Genomic DNA, 16836 nt, shown 5'->3' on the forward strand with positions numbered 1-16836 from the left:
TCTGCTCCTGTTGCTCTGAGCCCTCACACTGGCTGTGATGTCTGAGGCTATTCCCAGATTACCCCCCAGCTGTCCTGGTCTGTCTCTGCAAAGCTAGATCGAGTCTCTGCCAAGATCTTGTGCCAGACTGTGGTGTGGAGAGAGTGGAGCCAGGGCATTGGCCCCTTTGGATTGGGAAATACAGCAGGGAGGCTGCTCACAGTGCACGACTCTCCACCCTGATTGTCACAACCCAGGATGTGCTCCTGATGAGTAGAGTCTAGACTTCTCCAAACCTTCTGTCTCAGACTTCCCAGGAGGCAAGGGGGCTGGGCCACTCCTTGCAGGACCCCGGGACTGGGATGCCCAAATTGTGACTTGATCTGCTCACTCCAGGGCCGGGGTCTATCCTTGTGGACCTTCTCTTTGCGGATCCCTCCCAGGGGCCCAGGGCCCGACCTGATTCTTTTCTTTCCCATCCTACCGAGTTATGTGTAGATCCTTCTTGCGGCTTTGGTTTTCAGGAGTTATGCTAGTTTCCAGTTCGTTTCCATTAAGAAGTGTCCCACATGTGAATTTGTTTTTGATGTGTTTGTGGGGGAGGGGATCTCCATACCAGCTACTACAGCATCTTGATTCTGCTTCAGATGCTGAGCTCTTTAGTGACAGTTTGTCTTTCCTATTCTTACACACTCACCCTGCAGGCTGGTATAGAAACTGGAAACTAAGCAGGCAAAGAAAACTATATTTTTAATACATATTTTGCTGTAATAGCCACCAAAAAGACGGTGTCATTTCCTCTCACTGACCCTGTCCACCAGTTATGTCAGCCTTCCACATGTCACTCTGGCAACATGTATGAACAGATATCATACATTTATACACACAGACACACTTTCTAAAGCACTTCTGTGAAGACACAGACTAGGCTTCAGCACGAGCACAACTTGGGGCCTCTTGCACGTCACTTAAAAATGATCACCCGTTTGCTTTACACAAGACTTTCAGTGGGCTCGCTGTGGCCATTAGTCCCTAGTTGCCAGAGAGAAGTTGGGATGACAAAAGGGGACAGTATATGTAAAGTCAGTACAGCTGTTGGAGATCACAACAGAATACAGGAAGTCTAGGCTAAGCATGAGAGGGCATAAGGGAGTCACCACTCCCACCACATGGATTCAAAGTACTCAGGTGCTACAGTGTTGACTGACGCCCAGCCTCACGGTGACCCAGCTTCATGGGCCCTGGGTCAGGTAGTTGGGCCCCTGCCCACACTGTCCTGCAGGGCCCCGCTGCTCAGTGTTGTGCTTTCAGATCTGCCGAGGAGCTCCAATGTGGGGACCACACGGTGCATTGTGGGGAAGCAGGTCCTGTTTCCCCTGAGCTGACCCTCTGAGGACAGATGATGAGTCTAGAAATGTCTGTGGCTGGCTCCCATGCCCACAGGGTGTTCAGAAGCAGTGTCACAAGGTCCTCTACTAACTAGGCACGTTTTCCTTAGTGCTGAGCCGAGGGGACCGTGGCTAGTTATTCCTCAACTGTAGGAAAGGCCTTCTGCCTTTCACCCTGCCCACGAGGCCATATCTCTGACTCCTTCCAGACCCTCCAGTAGGTGTGGAGGAGGGCCCAGATCCTCCTCAGCAGAAAGGGAGCTGTGAAGAAAGGGTGCAGGCCCATCCTTCCTGCTGTTTTAAGGATCTCTGGTGGCTTCACTTCTTGCGTGTCTCTTGGAAGGCAAGGGTCACAGGACTGGAGTGCATGGCAGGGCCCTTAGGGATTTCACCTGGAGACCAAAGGAACACAATGGAAGTAAGAGTCCATTATCAGGTCCTGCTGGTGGCTAACTGAGGCTAGAGAAGGCTGAGGATGAAGCCAGTATCATGGTGAGAGCCTGTCAAGAGGATGAGCTGAAGGGAGGTGCTGAGGTCTGGAGGAGCAACTGGTGCCACCAGGTTAGAGTGAAACCTTCCCACGCCACCTGTGGTCAGATCTCTGCTCAAAGCCACTGCACACCTGGTGGCCAGACCCTACCATCCCTCTTCAGGGGCCAGCTCACTCTCCAGTTTGCTAGGGAGAAAGAGGATGACTTTTGTCATTTCCCAGGAAAAGATATGCTTGGCATGAACCAGGCACATACAGAAGTGGCCTGTTGTAAGGAGAGGATATTTTGAGAGGCAGGCCCCTTGTTAAGTTTATGTTCTGTGTACTTGATGAGGAGATGGGGTGGGGGGAGGGCAAGTCAGCAGGGCCCTCAGAAATCATCTAAGTCTAGTGCCTCCTCTTCCAGATGAAGGTCAGTGGTCTCACAGAGACTGGGACCAGCCAAAGCCATACAGCCAGTTAGTGACAAGCCTGGGATTAGAACTTGGGCCCTGGACCATTTCCAGTGGCCTAGCAGAAGTGGGAAGGAGACCTCCAAGCCAGTGAGTATGAAAGGCTGTTGGGTTACCTTTGCTGGGACAGAAATAAGGCTTTACAGAAGCAGTCTTGTAAGAGTTCTTCTAAAAAGGCTCAGGAAAGAAAGGAATCAGAAGAAATTAGCAGGAAAAAAAAAAATCAGGGTTAAATTATGGCCCAACCCATTTTCACACTGTGGGGTCAACATCTTTTTAGGTTACAATTTAGGAACATTCCTAGGAATGGGCTCAACTGATTATGGCAAAGCTTTAAAGTCCAAGGTAAAAGGCTTAGTTTTTTACTTTGAAGCCATTTCTAACACCTCAAGTTTTTCTTCAAAGTGGCTGTTAGAGAATGCATTGGTGTTTTAAATAAATGTAGAGAATGCCTGCCTTATGGATAATCTTTCCCTTTAAGTTTCATTTTTTCCCTTATTACCAAGTTCTCTTTTAGATCAATAAGACCCAATGATTTTGTTTTATGTTGTTTCCTAAAGAAAAATATGTCGAAATCAAATTGCTGCTTTCAGCCCAATGTTATGCAGTGAAATCAACTTGTTAGGTGGCATCTTTCCATAATTTTTTCATATAGTGACATAGGAACCCTGGAACCCATGACTGGCCTCAGGATTCCTTTACTGGAAAGCGCATTCAGAGGCAGACCCCACATGTCCTCTGACCTTGAGAATCAACTGAACTGCATTTCTCCCCAGTCCTGACATGGCATAAAGGAGAGAGAACTGGGGTCAAGAGAGAAGATGATGACAAAGTGAGAGTGAACTGAGAAGTCAGGGGAGGTTTCCGATTAGGGTGGGAGGACCGATGGGGATGGAATCTAGAGGGATGTTCATTGAGAACCTGTGCTCTCACAGGTGGACCAGAAATTTCCTCTTGGAAGGTCAGAGCAGGTCAGGAGTCACCTGTGCATTCTGATACAGACAGTGACAGTTTGCTCTGATCGTTGCAGTGGTTTCCTTACCTCCAAATTAGTCCTTGCCTTCTTCAAAACATCGTGTGTCCTGGTCACTGAAACACCAAAACAGTTCCCAAAGGCAGAAATTACCAGCGGGGTCCACATCTGTCTTGGGTGTGTGTGTTCTAAAGTTTGTCTTTCTGGCCACTCAGCTTGGGCTCTCCTGCTCCCCTTCACCCCTCACATCTCCTCCTCTGCCTCTATGATTACTGATGGCACAGGAGGTTCAGGGAGGTCACATCAGTCTCCCCCATCCCCTAGCCTATCTGATCACTGTCCATTCACAGCACAAGTGGGGAGCCTGGAAGTCCCCCAATTTCCTGTCCCATTCCCTGTCCCAGGGTACCCACACTGGCTGAAGATGAACTGCTCCATGCTCTCCTTCTGCTGGTTGGCGATCTTCAGGCACTCAGATGTACTCTGAAGGAGCCTCTCCTGTTTGGATAGTTTGGTTCTCAGTTCCAGAAGCTCCTTTTTCATGGACTCTCCCTGGGAAGAAAATAGGTGTTCTGTCAGTGGTCAGAAGGCCTAAAGCACCCTGTGATTTGTGGCTCTTTACAACCCCAAATAGGATTCTACAATCTTCTCAAGTATTTCTGGACCAGACTTCCCTGCCTATAAAACCCTCCAGCAGGTGATGGCTCAGGATGGGCCATGAGGTGGGAACAGTGAGGACCTGGAAGCCCCTGTGCAAACGAGCACAGGCCACACTCCAACTGCTGCAGAGAACCTGAGTCCAGGCCACACTGAAACTCCCAGCTGTGAGTAAGAGCTCTGATTTAGTTGCTGACATAGTTATATCAATTGGGCATCAAAACTTGGTCATTAGGAATATTATGCCTGGGGAGAGAGGGCTGGCCTGAGACGGTCTACAAGTCTGTAAATATATCTGCCAACTTCAGGATGGCAAAATACTTCCTCCTTGGAATTAGCAAAGTTGGATCCCCTAAAGTTATCATTGATACTAGTCTGGAGTGAGAACCTTAGGAGGGATTTTGAAATCTACCTAATCCAAGATCATCAACCAGAGTGGCCTGAGATCTGAAAGCATCTGAGGGAGGCTGACTCTCACCAGGCTTGACCCAGAGACACAGGTTTAAGTGGAAATTGTTCTGGGATTTCAGTGGGTGGAAAAAAAGGGCTGGTCCACCCCTGGTGACATTCTGTGATCCTGTCTGCCTGTGTGGACCTGGGGGTGAGTGGGAGTGGGCTCAGGATGGAAAAGGAGGCGTTGTTGTTTCAAATGGCCCTGAACTCAGCTCAGCTGAACTTCAGAAAGTTAAAGGGATGGAGCATTTGTGGGTCACCAGGGTTCTCATGTCTCTGCCTCCTCTGTGTTATTTTCTTCTCCTGTTTGGCTCCTTATCCTGGGGCTCAGGCTGTGAGGAGAGGGATGTTTTCAGACCTGCACAGAGAGCGCTCACCACGGAGGAGAGGTCTCCCTCCAGGGACACACGCCTCAGGTCCCCTTCTCCCAACTGTCCATTTGGCTCCTGATCTTCAGGCTCTGCAGGCCGAGGAGTTAGAAGGCTAGTTAGGGGCAGAACCGGTAGAGGACGCTGGCTTCTTACCACTTTGCCCACAAGAGCAGGGCCGGGGGAGCTTAGCAAGGCTGCTTGCCAGAACGTGGTGAGGAGGGAGGCCACTTCCTCCAGCCGGTGGTGCAGGGCGGTGGCGCTGCTCCTCAGCTCCTGGATGACTTCACTGCCCATCACCTGGGAAAGGGGGCGGTGGCCATGGGCATCCCTGTGGCTGAGAGAGCACAGGCCTCGGCTTCCTTTGTGAGCGAGGTATGGCCACAGGCTTGCTTGAACCTGTGAGACTTTTTCTAACCTGGAAGCCGAGGTTCTCTGACTCAGCAAGGGCCTCCACTTTGTGAGAATTCATCTGATTCCACACTTTTTAGCTTTTAGTCCTGCCTCGTGTTCTGGAGTTCTAAGGTCCCTATTTTTGCACCCCCAGCCCCACTGCCCTTCCCTAAATCAGGCCTTATGCTTCAAATGGGCTGCACCATTTGTAGCTCGAAGGACTGAGAGCTGCTCCCTTTACCTGGCATGTTCTCCTCCCCAGAGAACTGCACATAAGGGGCGCCCTAACCCCCATGAGCCTGTCACCTTCCTTCTGGGATAATCGCCACTTCTGGGTTCACTCCGTCACACCCACGGCACCGCCAGCACTGTGCCTGGAGCCCCTTGTTGCCTTTGTTGACTCAGGTGTGGGCCTCCCTCTCACGTGTCGGGGCTCCTGGAGCTCAGACTGCACAGCGGCTGTACCTAGGTCTGCCCTGGGGAAAGACTCTGAGAAGCGTGTGGCCTGTTTTCCTCTCCTGCTCGGTCTGAGCAGAGAAGTCCAAGACTACCACTCTCCTCACCCCTTCCACACATCTGACCCCTATGGATGAATATTCTCAGTTCCCAGGCAACTGATGAAGTGATTTTATCCTGCCCACAAATGATCACATCCCAGTGTGACTTTAGCAGATAATAAGCCACCAAACAGCACTGCAAGGATGCTGATGCTTAACATGCTCTGCTGATGAGGATGGCAGTGCTGCACATGCTTTTCTGTGGTTCTCAGGGAAATACAGAGTCAGCTACATCTGGAACAGAACAGAGCTTGTCGTGAAACAAGCTGGTGAAGACAGAAGGCCTAGCTGGATGGAAATGGAAGATACATCCTCAGCTGGTGAGAGATATGCAGCAGGAAAAAAGATAGTGGGAGAAGGAGCTAAAATCAAAAGAAGAAAGGGCTTAAGGAAAAGGTGCACCTAAGAGCTAAAATGGCATTACCTCTATGCCTGGAGCTTCAAGACCAGAGGAGCTGCAGGCCGGTCTCACAAGTGATGCTATCTTCTTGACCAGCAGGCTGCCTTCCCCAATCTGCTCTCTTAGGGCACTATAGTCATCAATGTGGCCGATGACGTGGCAGCCATGCTTACTGGCAAAGGAGCCATCAGTAGCATCACCCTCCAGCTTGGGAGGCTTCTTCGTTACTGGAGAAGCATCCAAACCCAGCTCTGAAGAATAAAACTACAACAACAAAGAACTCACTGTTATTCATAGTCACCCTCAGTTCAATCCAAAAGGGACATCAAATAGTAAAAGAGGCCAGAAAGAAGATCAACAGTTTTGGAAAGCACACCTGTGAAGTCCATACGTATTCTGGGTTCTATATTATTATAGTCTTTCTCAGCATCTCATAATCATAAAATTCCCAGGAGGTAAATTTTATCCTTACTGACAAACATTCAGGACAGACATTAACGTTTTTGTTTTTTTTTTAATTTGGGGGTTGAGAAGACACAGACACGAAATTAAGCTGGATACAGAGAGCACTTTCAAGAAGGAAGAGGTTCCAGTACAGTGAAGCAATGCCAGAGCAATAGGAAAGCATAGGAGGAAGAGTAGTGACAAAAAAGGCAGCCACAGGAGGTATAATGGTAGGGCTAAAGGCCTTGGGACATGCAGAGAAAAATCTCTAAATTCAGATAATGTGTATACAGAGAACCAAAATTACTTGTATTAATAATTTTCCGTCATTAGACCCTGAGTCCTGTGGTTGCCCTCTTTACCGTTCGTCCTACTGAAGGTTGTGGTCTCTGGGCCAGGAGCCGCAGAAGAGGAGCTGGGGAAGACCAGAACTGGAGAGTTCATGCCCACTTCCCGAACTGGAGGGGAGGCAACCGAATCTAGGGAGTAAAGACAGCCACAGCTTTAGGAACCCTGGAACACACCACTCCACTGGAGGTCTAAAGCACCATGACTCTCCTCTCATACTGTCATCACCCATATACCACAATCAAAACCAACAGCAAACTCATCACTTATTTTGAAATAAGATGTGAAGGCTGTTCCACGAGAAAAATACTTGTAGTTTGAAAAAATTATTAGGTGTATTTTTCTAATCCCAGATTTGAATATAATATTGTATGCAGTATGTCTAATACAATGCTTTGTAACTAAATATAAATATGCATAAAACATGCAGTACATATGTTAAAATATTTGATCAAGAAGTGTGTGGATTTATGGGGATTTAACTCTGCACTCTAATCACTGTTCTGATGAGTCAGTCCTAGAAAATATGTCCTAGGATAAGAAGCATGGGAGACATAAGCCTTGGTGAGTTTGAGATGCCCTATTAGAGACCAGACCGCAACCTGGAAAATATCATGAAGAGATTGATATGATCCTACTCAGGCAAATGTGGCTTGGAACCGGATTTCTAGCTCAGGCCTCTCTGCTGTGTGATGATGAGGAGGAGTGACTGAGCTGGCAGGGATGAGTCCTGGCTGCTGCTGTGGGGAGGCGCTGAGAGGGCAAAGCCTGAGAGGGAAGAGAAGCAACACCGAGACAGAGCATAACGAGGGAGCAGGAACACAGCAAATCAAAGCTTCTCTGAATCCTGGGCGGGCCTGTTAACTCCCACAAACCTCAGCATATCAGTGACTCGTCTCAGTGCCTAGATTTTCTCATGTGAAATACAGAGATGGTAAATGCTGCACTAGCTCTGACGAAATTATTTGAAAAATTATTTGAACACATGGTCAATTTTAACACACTCCACAAACATAAGGAATAGGCATTAACATATACTGCTGTTAATTGTTTTGAGTACTGCACCCCACTCCAGTACTCTTGCCTGGAGAATCCCATGGGCAGAGGAGCCTGGAAGGCTGCAGTCCATGGAGTCGCTTAGAGTCGGACACGACTGAGTGACTTCACTTTCACGTCACTATGGTGTCAGGCACTTGTAAATTATTTCATTTAATGCTCCACATAATAGTTTATATTATTATTATCCTCATGTTAAAGATGAGGAAGCTGAGGCTTAAATACTTGAGGAGATTACCTAAGGCAAACAACATGTAAGTGGCAAACTCAGAATCCGGATCTGACCCTAAACTCCATGCCCTCAAGGCGCTGTACTGAAGCATCTTTGACTTCACTCTGGCCCTAAGGAGTGTGGAAGAGGCAATATTGTCCCTTCCACCACACACATCCTGGGACCTTCCCATTGGCTGAGGGCTTCATGATTCCCTTTTCCTTCCTACCTTGGAAGAACGGCTGCTTGTTTCCAGGGTCAGTGTTGTTGGGGAATTGCTGGCTAATGCAGGGGGAGCTGAGGCTGGCTTTGCTGGCACCACCATCCAACTGCTGTTCGAGCTGCAGTCGCAGAGAGTTGTTCACCTGAATGCTCTTCTCCAGCTGCCCTCGCAAAGCTCGGATCTCTGCAACCAGGTGGCTCAAGTCACTGCTCAAAGTGACTTGGTGACAGGCATCCCAGGTGTAAGCTGAGAGGAGAGAGGGGTCTGGTGGCACTGAACCAAGTGTTTCCAAGCATCTGTCAGAACACTCTTCTGTGATGTTCCTTTCTGCCAAGGACCCCACTGTAATCTCAGAATCCCAGGAGTAATGTGGCTTAGAACCTGCTTAGAATCATCACACCCCTTGCCGTGATGGGGATGTCACTTTTCCTGGGTGAGGACTGGAACATATTAAGATGGTACACACTCCAGCCTGGAATTTCCTTGAGACTCAAATGACCCTTGCCCATCTAGAGGGCACATGATTGGCAGATGAAGTCAAACCTAATATTTCTCCTCTCTATTAACCTTAGTCCTGCAGGCTAGAGAGCAGGGTCTTTCAAGGCAGAAGATCAGTACTAAGCTGGACAAGTGCACAGACTGAGGGAGATGTGATGACCTCCACATTCAGGAATCAAAGGGGAGAGGAAGAAGAAGGCATCAGGCCTTTGGGCAACACTTCAGAATGGGAGGGATAGGGCTTCCCTGGTGGCTCAGTGGTAAAGAATCCGCCTGCTAACACAGAAGACGTGAGTTCAATCCCTGGCCCAGGGAGATCCCACATGCCGTGAAGCAACTAAACCCACAGGCTACAACTACTGAGCCTGTGCTCTGGAGCCTGGGAACTACAACGAAGGGGCCCATATGCCTAGAGCCTGTGCTTTGCAGCAAGAGAAGCCACCACAATGAGAAGCCCACCCATCCCAACTAGAGAAAAGCCTGTGCAGCAATGAAGACCCAGTACAGTCATAAATAAATGAATTTTTTAAATTAAAAAAAAAAAGAATGAGAGGGATAGATGAGAGAGCATAACTAGTTGGACTTCTCAAGTTCTACTTGCTTTTTTACCTGCACTCACCATGCATAGCCTTTCTCTATGGACTGGGGGAAGAAGAAATCTAAGAAATATTCTATAAGACTATAATTGCTCATCTAAAAACATTGAAGTCAAATGTATTTAAAAAGATGAATTTGTTTCGTTTTTTATCAAGGTAACAGGATGCATATACCATATGATACCTGCATCCAGTTGCATCAGAGCCACCGGCCTTAACCAAACACATTATTTCTGCAGTGAGCTATGTGACTATTCTCACGAAATGGAATAAATGAAGAGTGCAGGACAAGGTGGCAGAGTAGAAGGACGAGCTCACCTCTTCTTATGAAAACACTAAAATCACAACTAAGTGCTAAACAACTATCAACAAAGAACACTGGCAGCTACCCAAACGGATATTCTGCCTCCAAAGACGAAGAAGACACAGAGAGAGAGCAGGAGGAGTGCCTTCATGGTATCATCAAATCCCATGCCTGCTGGGTGGGTTACCCACAAACGGCAAAATACATTGCAGCAGTTCTCCCACAGGAGAATTCTGAGCCCCACACCAGGCTTCCCAGCCTGGGCATCTGTAATAGGAAGGAGGAGCTACTGGAGCGTTGGCTTTGAAGGCCAGCAGGGTGTGAGTGCAGGAGTTCCACGGGGCTGGGAGAAACAGAGACTCCAGTTTTAGAGGCTGCACACAGTTTCATGAGCACTGGGACCTAGGCCAAAGCAATGACTCCACAGAAACCTGGGCAGGTCTTGGAGGGTATCCTGGCTCTTGGTAGGGACATGGACACTGATGGCAGGAGCTCCAGGAAATATTCAACAATGTAAGCTCTCCAGGAGGTCGCCACTTTGGCACCGAGACCTGGCCCCATCCAACAGCCTATAGGCTCCCGTGCTGGGATGCCTCAGGATAACCAACAGGAGGATGGGAACACAACACTACTCATCAGCAGACAGGCTGAATAAAGTCATCTGGAGCCCACTGATGCCTCTAAACCTACCCTTGACCTAGCTCTGCCCACCAGAGGGGCAAGATCCAGGTCCACCCACCACTAGGCAGGCACCAGTCTCTCCCACCAGGATGCCTGAACGATCTCCTGGACCAGCCTCACCCACTAGGTGGCAGATATCAGAAGCAAAAAGAACTGTAATCCTGCTGCCTGTGGAAAGGAGACCAGACACACGGAAACTTAGACAACACGAGACAGCAGAGAAATATGCTCCAAACAAAGGAACAAGATAAAACCCCAGGAGAACAACTAAGTGATGTGCAGGTAGGCAATCTACCAAAAAAAATTGAGAGTAATGTTGGGTAAAGATGATTGAAAATCTCAGAAAAGAATGGAGGCACAGATCAAGAAGATACAAGAAATGTTTAACAAAGAGCTAGAAGGTATAAAGAACAGAATTTTACAATAACTAAAGTGAAAAAGGCACCAGAAGGAATCAGTACCAGAATAAATGAGGCAGGAGAACAGATAAATGAGTTGGAAGACAGAACGGTAGAAATCACTGCCATGGAACAAAAGGAGGAACACAAAATAAGGACAGTTTAAAACTAATGCTCTGTGGAGAGGATACTGGCCCTCCTACAACATTCCTTTCCATGAACAAGTCCACAGCTGGAGTGACTATCCAATGCTGGTTAGGAAGCTGGGTTTGGAGTACTCTTACCATCTGGCTTCATGAACTAAAATCTTCTGGTGTGACCAAGGAAAAGTGACTGATATGGAATCCATGAAATATATCATGCAATATAAGAGTATGTAGCACATTTCTCAAGAATCAATCTTCAAAAGTCCTTTTCTTCCCCATGGATAAAGAATCCACATTACAAGGAGGATCCTTACAGGAAGGGTGATCCCTGGAATACCATCTGCTGCTATGAGGACACAAACTCATAGAGTCCAAGTCCTGGAGGTGGCTTTGACACCAAGGTGGCAGATGTCTACCTGGCATCCAAGTACAAAGCCAATCCCATCAGTGGGCCCACAGTACAAGGCGGTCTCCCTATTTTTCAATAAAATAGGAGCCATTTCAATAAAACTGTCCATGAAAGCATGCCAGAGGCCTAAAGCTTTGATTTTATTACCATGAAACCAAGTTTATAACTTGACATAAAATGAAAGAGGGAGATGAGGGAATAGAATGGAACAGAAAGCTTCAAGTAAGATGCCAAAGGCACTATTTTTGCTATGTTTTTCCATTCAGAACTAGTCTTAATAAAATACATTCAAATTTTTTTTAAAAAAGAAAAAAATTAGGATAGTTTAAGAGACTTCTGGGACATTAAATGTACCAACATTTGTATTATATGGGTCCCAGAAGGAGAAAAGAGAAAGAGCCTGAGATAATATTTGAAGAGATAATAGCTGAAAACACTCTTAATGTGTGGTAGGAAACAGTTGCTCAAGTCAAGAAAGTGAAGACAGTCCTGTACAGGATAAACCCAAGGAGGAACACTCTGAGACATGTATTAGTCAAATTGGGAAAAATAAAAGACAAAGAGAAAATATTAAAAGCAAGAACAGAAAAGCAAAAAATAACATACAAGCAAATCACCATAAGGTTATCAACTGATATTTCTGGCAGAAACTCTGCAGGCCAGAAGGGAGTGGCATGATATATTTAAAGTAATGAAAGGGAAAAACCTACAACCAAGAATAGTCTACTCAGAAAAACTCTTGTTCAGATGAAGAAATCAAAAGCTTTACAGACAAGCAGAAGCTGAGAGAATTCAGCACCACCAAACCAGCTTTGCAACAAATGCTAAGGAAATTTCTCAAGGCAGAAAAGTAAAGACCACTAGAAACAAAATTACAAATGGGAAAGCTTATTGGCAAGGCAAACATATTGTAAAGGTAAACATACTGTAAAGGTAGAGAGTTATCCACACACAAATATGGTATCAAAATCAATAATCATGAGAAGTGCAGAGTATAAAAGCGGGCTATTGGAAATTCATTTGAAAGTAAGAGATGGACAATTTAAAACAATCTTGTTTATATATACACTGCTATATCAAAACCTCATGGTAACCACAAAACAAAAATCTACAATTGATACACACAAAAAGGTAAACAACCCAAACACAACATTGAAGAGAGTCATCAACCCACAAGAAAAGAGAATATAAGAGGAATGGAGGAAAAAAGACCTACAAAAATAAATCTAAAGCAATTAACAAAATGGCAATAAGAACATATGTATCAGTAATTGTTGCTAAGTCACTTCAGTCGTGTCTGACTCTGTGCGACCCCATGGACGGCAGCCCACTAGGCTCCGCCATCCCTGGGATTCTCCAGGCAAGAACACTGGAGTGGGTTGCCATTTCCTTCTCCAACGTGTGAAAGTGAAAAGTGAAAGTGAAGTTGCTCAGTCTTGTCCGACTAGTAGCGACCCCATGGACTGTAGCCCACCAGGCTCCTCTGTCCATGGGATTTTCTAGGCAAGAGTACTGGAGTGGCTTGCCATTGCCTTCTCCGGTATCAGTAATTATCTTAAGTGAAAATGGATTAAATGCTTTAATCAAAGACATTGACTGACTGAATGGATAGAAAAAGACACATATATATGCTGTCTACTAGAGACGCCGGCCCCGGCGGCGCAGACGCGACGCGAGAGACGCCGGCCCCGGCGGCGCAGACGCGACGCGAGAGACGCCGGCCCCGGCGGCGCAGACGCGACGCGAGAGACGCCGGCCCCGGCGGCGCAGACGCGACGCGAGAGACGCCGGCCCCGGCGGCGCAGACGCGACGCGAGAGACGCCGGCCCCGGCGGCGCAGACGCGACGCGAGAGACGCCGGCCCCGGCGGCGCAGACGCGACGCGAGAGACGCCGGCCCCGGCGGCGCAGACGCGACGCGAGAGACGCCGGCCCCGGCGGCGCAGACGCGACGCGAGAGACGCCGGCCCCGGCGGCGCAGACGCGACGCGAGAGACGCCGGCCCCGGCGCAACGAACCACGCAAAGAGGTGCGGCCGTGAGGAGCTACCCCACGCCTGAGGCCAGGGCCGGCGGCCGAGAGGAGCTACCCCACGTCCAACAGGCGGTGGCTGCGCGGGCGCAGGAGGGCCGAGAGGAGCTACTCCGCGTTCAAGGTCAGGAGGGGTGGCCTTGAGGAGATACCCCTCGTCCAAGGTAAGGTACAGCGGCTGCACTTTGCTGGAGCGGCTGTGAAGAGATTTTCCACGACCAAGGTAAGAGAAACCCAAATAAGACGGTAGGTATTGCTAGGGGGCACCAGAGGGCAGACAAACTGAAATCATAATCACAGGAAACTAGCTGATCTAATCACATGGACCACAGCCGAATGTGGTCCCCTGGAGAAGGGAATGGCAAACCACTTCAGTATACTTGCCTTGAGAACCCCATGAACAGTAACAAAGGGCAAAATGATAGGATACTGAATGAGGAATTCCCCAGGTCGGTAGGTGCCCAGTATGCTACTGGAGCTCAGTGGAGAAATAACTCTAGAAGGAATAAAGGGATGGAGCAAAAGCAAAACCAATACCCAGTTGTGGATGTGACCAATGATGGAAACAAGGTCCGGTGCTGTAAAGAGCAATATTGCATAGGAACCTGGAATGTTAGGTCCATGAATCAAGGCAAATTGGATGTGGTCAAACAGGAGATGGCAAGAGTGAACGTCGACATTCTAGGAATCAGTGAATTAAAATGGACTGGAATGGGTGAATTTAACTCGGATGACCATTATATCTACTACTGTGGGCAGGAATCCCTTAGAAGAAATGGAGTAGCCATCATGGTCAACAAAAGAGTCCGAAATGCAGTACTTGGATGCAATCTTAAAAATGACAGGATGATTTCTGTTCGTTTCCAAGGCAAACCATTCAATATTACAGTAATCCAGGCCTATGCCCCAACCAGTACTGCTGAAGAAGCCGAAGTTAATCGGTTCTATGAAGACCTACAAGACCTTTTAGAACTAACACCCAAAAAAGATGTCCTTTTCATTCTAGGGGACTGGAATGCAAAAGTAGGAAGTCAAGAAACACCTGGAGTAACTGGCAAATTTGGCCTTGGAGCACGGAATGAAGCAGGGCAAAGGCTAATAGAGTTTTGTCAAGAGAATGCACTGGTCATAGCAAACACCCTCTTCCAACAACACAAGAGAAGACTCTACACATGGACATCACCAGATGGTCAACACCGAAATCAGATTGATTATATTCTTTGCAACCAAAGATGGAGAAGCTGTATACAGTTAGCGAAAACAAGACCAGGAGCTGACTGTGGCTCAGATCATGAACTCCTTATTGCGAAGTTCAGACTTAAATTGAAGAAAGTAGGGAAAACCACTAGACCATTCAGATATGACCTCAATCAAATCCCTTATGATTATGCAGTGGAAGTGAGAAATAGATTTAAGGGACTAGATCTGATTGATAGAGTGCCTGATGAACTCTGGACGGAGGTTCGTGACATTGTACAGGAGACAGGGACCAAGACCATCCCCATGGAAAAGAAATGCAAAAGAGCGAAATGGCTGTCTGAGGAGGCCTTACAAATAGCTGTAAAAAGAAGAGAGGCGAAAAGCAAAGGAGAAAAGGAAAGATATAAGCATCTGAATGCAGAGTTCCAAAGAATAGCAAGGAGAGATAAGAAAGCCTTCCTCAGTGATCAATGCAAAGAAATAGAGGAAAACAACAGAATAGGAAAAACAAGAGACCTCTTCAAGAAAATTAGAGATTCCAAGGGAACTTTTCATGCAAAGATGGGCTCGATAAAGGACAGAAATGGTATGGACCTAACAGAAGCAGAAGATATTAAGAAGAGGTGGCAGGAATACACAGAAGAACTGTACAAAAAAGATCTTCCCGACCAAGATAGTCACGATAATGTGATCACTGACCTAGAGCCAGACATCTTGGAATGTGAAGTCAAGTGGGCCTTAGAAAGCATCACTACGAACAAAGCTAGTGGAGGTGATGGAATTCCAGTTGAGCTATTTCAAGTCTTGAAAGATGATGCTGTGAAAGTGCTGCACTCAATATGCCAGCAACTTTGGAAAACTCAGCAGTGGCCACAGGACTGGAAGAGGTCAGTCTTCATTCCAATCCCAAAGAAAGGCAATGCCAAAGAATGCTCAAACTACCGCACAATTGCACTCATCTCACACGCTAGTAAAGTCATGCTCAAAATTCTCCGAGCCAGGCTTCAGCAGTATGTAAACCGTGAACTCCCAGATGTTCAAGCAGGTTTTAGAAAAGGCAGAGGCACCAGAGATCAAATTGCCAACATCCGCTGGATCATGGAGAAAGCAAGAGAGTTCCAGAAAAACATCTATTTCTGCTTCATTGACTATGCCAAAGCCTTTGACTGTGTGGATCACAATAAACTGTGGAACATTCTGAAAGAGATGGGAATCCCAGACCACCTGACCTGCCTCTTGAGAAACCTGTATGCAGGTCAGGAAGCAACAGTTAGAACCGGTCATGGAACAACATACTGGTTCCAAATAGGAAAAGGTGTACGTCAAGGTTGTATATTGTCACCTTGCTTATTTAACTTATATGCAGAGTACATCATGAGGAACGCTGGGCTGGAAGAAGCACAAGCTGGAATCAAGATTGCTGGGAGAAATATCAATAACCTTAGATATGCAGATGACACTACCCTTATGTCAGAAAGTGAAGAGGAACTCAAAAGCCTCTTGATGAAAGTGAAAGAGGAGAGTGAAAAGGTTGGCTTGAAGCTCAACATTCAGAAAACAAAGATCATGGCATCTGGTCCCATCACTTCATGGGAAATAGATGGAAAAACAATGGAAACAGTGTCAGACTTTGTTTTTTTGGGCTCCAAAATCACTGCAGATGCTGATTGCAGCCATGAAATTAAAAGACGCTTGCTCCTTGGCAGGAAAGTTATGACCAACCTTGATAGTATATTAAAAAGCAGAGACATTACTTTGCCGACCAAGGTCCGTCTAGTCAAGGCAATGGTTTTTCCCGTGGTCATGTATGGATGTGAGAGTTGGACTGTGAAGAAAGCTGATCGCCGAAGAATCGATGCTTTTGAACTGTGGTGTTGGAGAAGACTCTTGAGAGTCCCTTATACTGCAAGGAGATCCAACCAGTCCATTCTAAAGGAGATCAATCCTGGATGTTCATTGGAGGGACTGATGCTAAAGCTGAAACTCGAATACTTTGGCCACCTCATGCGACGAGTTGACTCACTGGAAAAGACTCTGATGCTGGGAAAGGTTGGGGGCGGGAGGAGAAGGGGACGACGGAGAATGAGATGGCTGGATGGCATCACCGACTCTGTGGACATGAGTTTGAGTGTACTCCGGGAGTTGGTGTTGGACAGGGAGGCCTGGCGTGCTGTGATTCATG

The 16836-nt window shown here is 47.2% G+C and overlaps 1 protein-coding gene across 1 annotated transcript in view; it reads right to left on the reverse strand.

Annotated features, from left to right (window-relative positions):
* Nucleotides 1-1717: 1717 nt before the first annotated feature.
* Nucleotides 1718-16836, reverse strand: part of LOC129543042 (myomegalin-like) — a 49155-nt gene continuing 34036 nt past the window's right edge. Inside the window, 7 exon segments of the mRNA XM_088835011.1 lie at nt 1718-1759; nt 3352-3398; nt 3696-3834; nt 4917-5060; nt 6135-6361; nt 6917-7033; nt 8399-8638. Of these exon segments, the coding sequence (XP_088691137.1) occupies nt 1718-1759; nt 3352-3398; nt 3696-3834; nt 4917-5060; nt 6135-6361; nt 6917-7033; nt 8399-8638 (956 nt within the window).

This window comes from Moschus berezovskii, chromosome 4 (genome assembly GCF_049115385.1).
Source record: "Moschus berezovskii isolate FMDL1 chromosome 4, NW_MosBer_1.0, whole genome shotgun sequence".
Taxonomy (NCBI): domain Eukaryota; kingdom Metazoa; phylum Chordata; class Mammalia; order Artiodactyla; family Moschidae; genus Moschus; species Moschus berezovskii.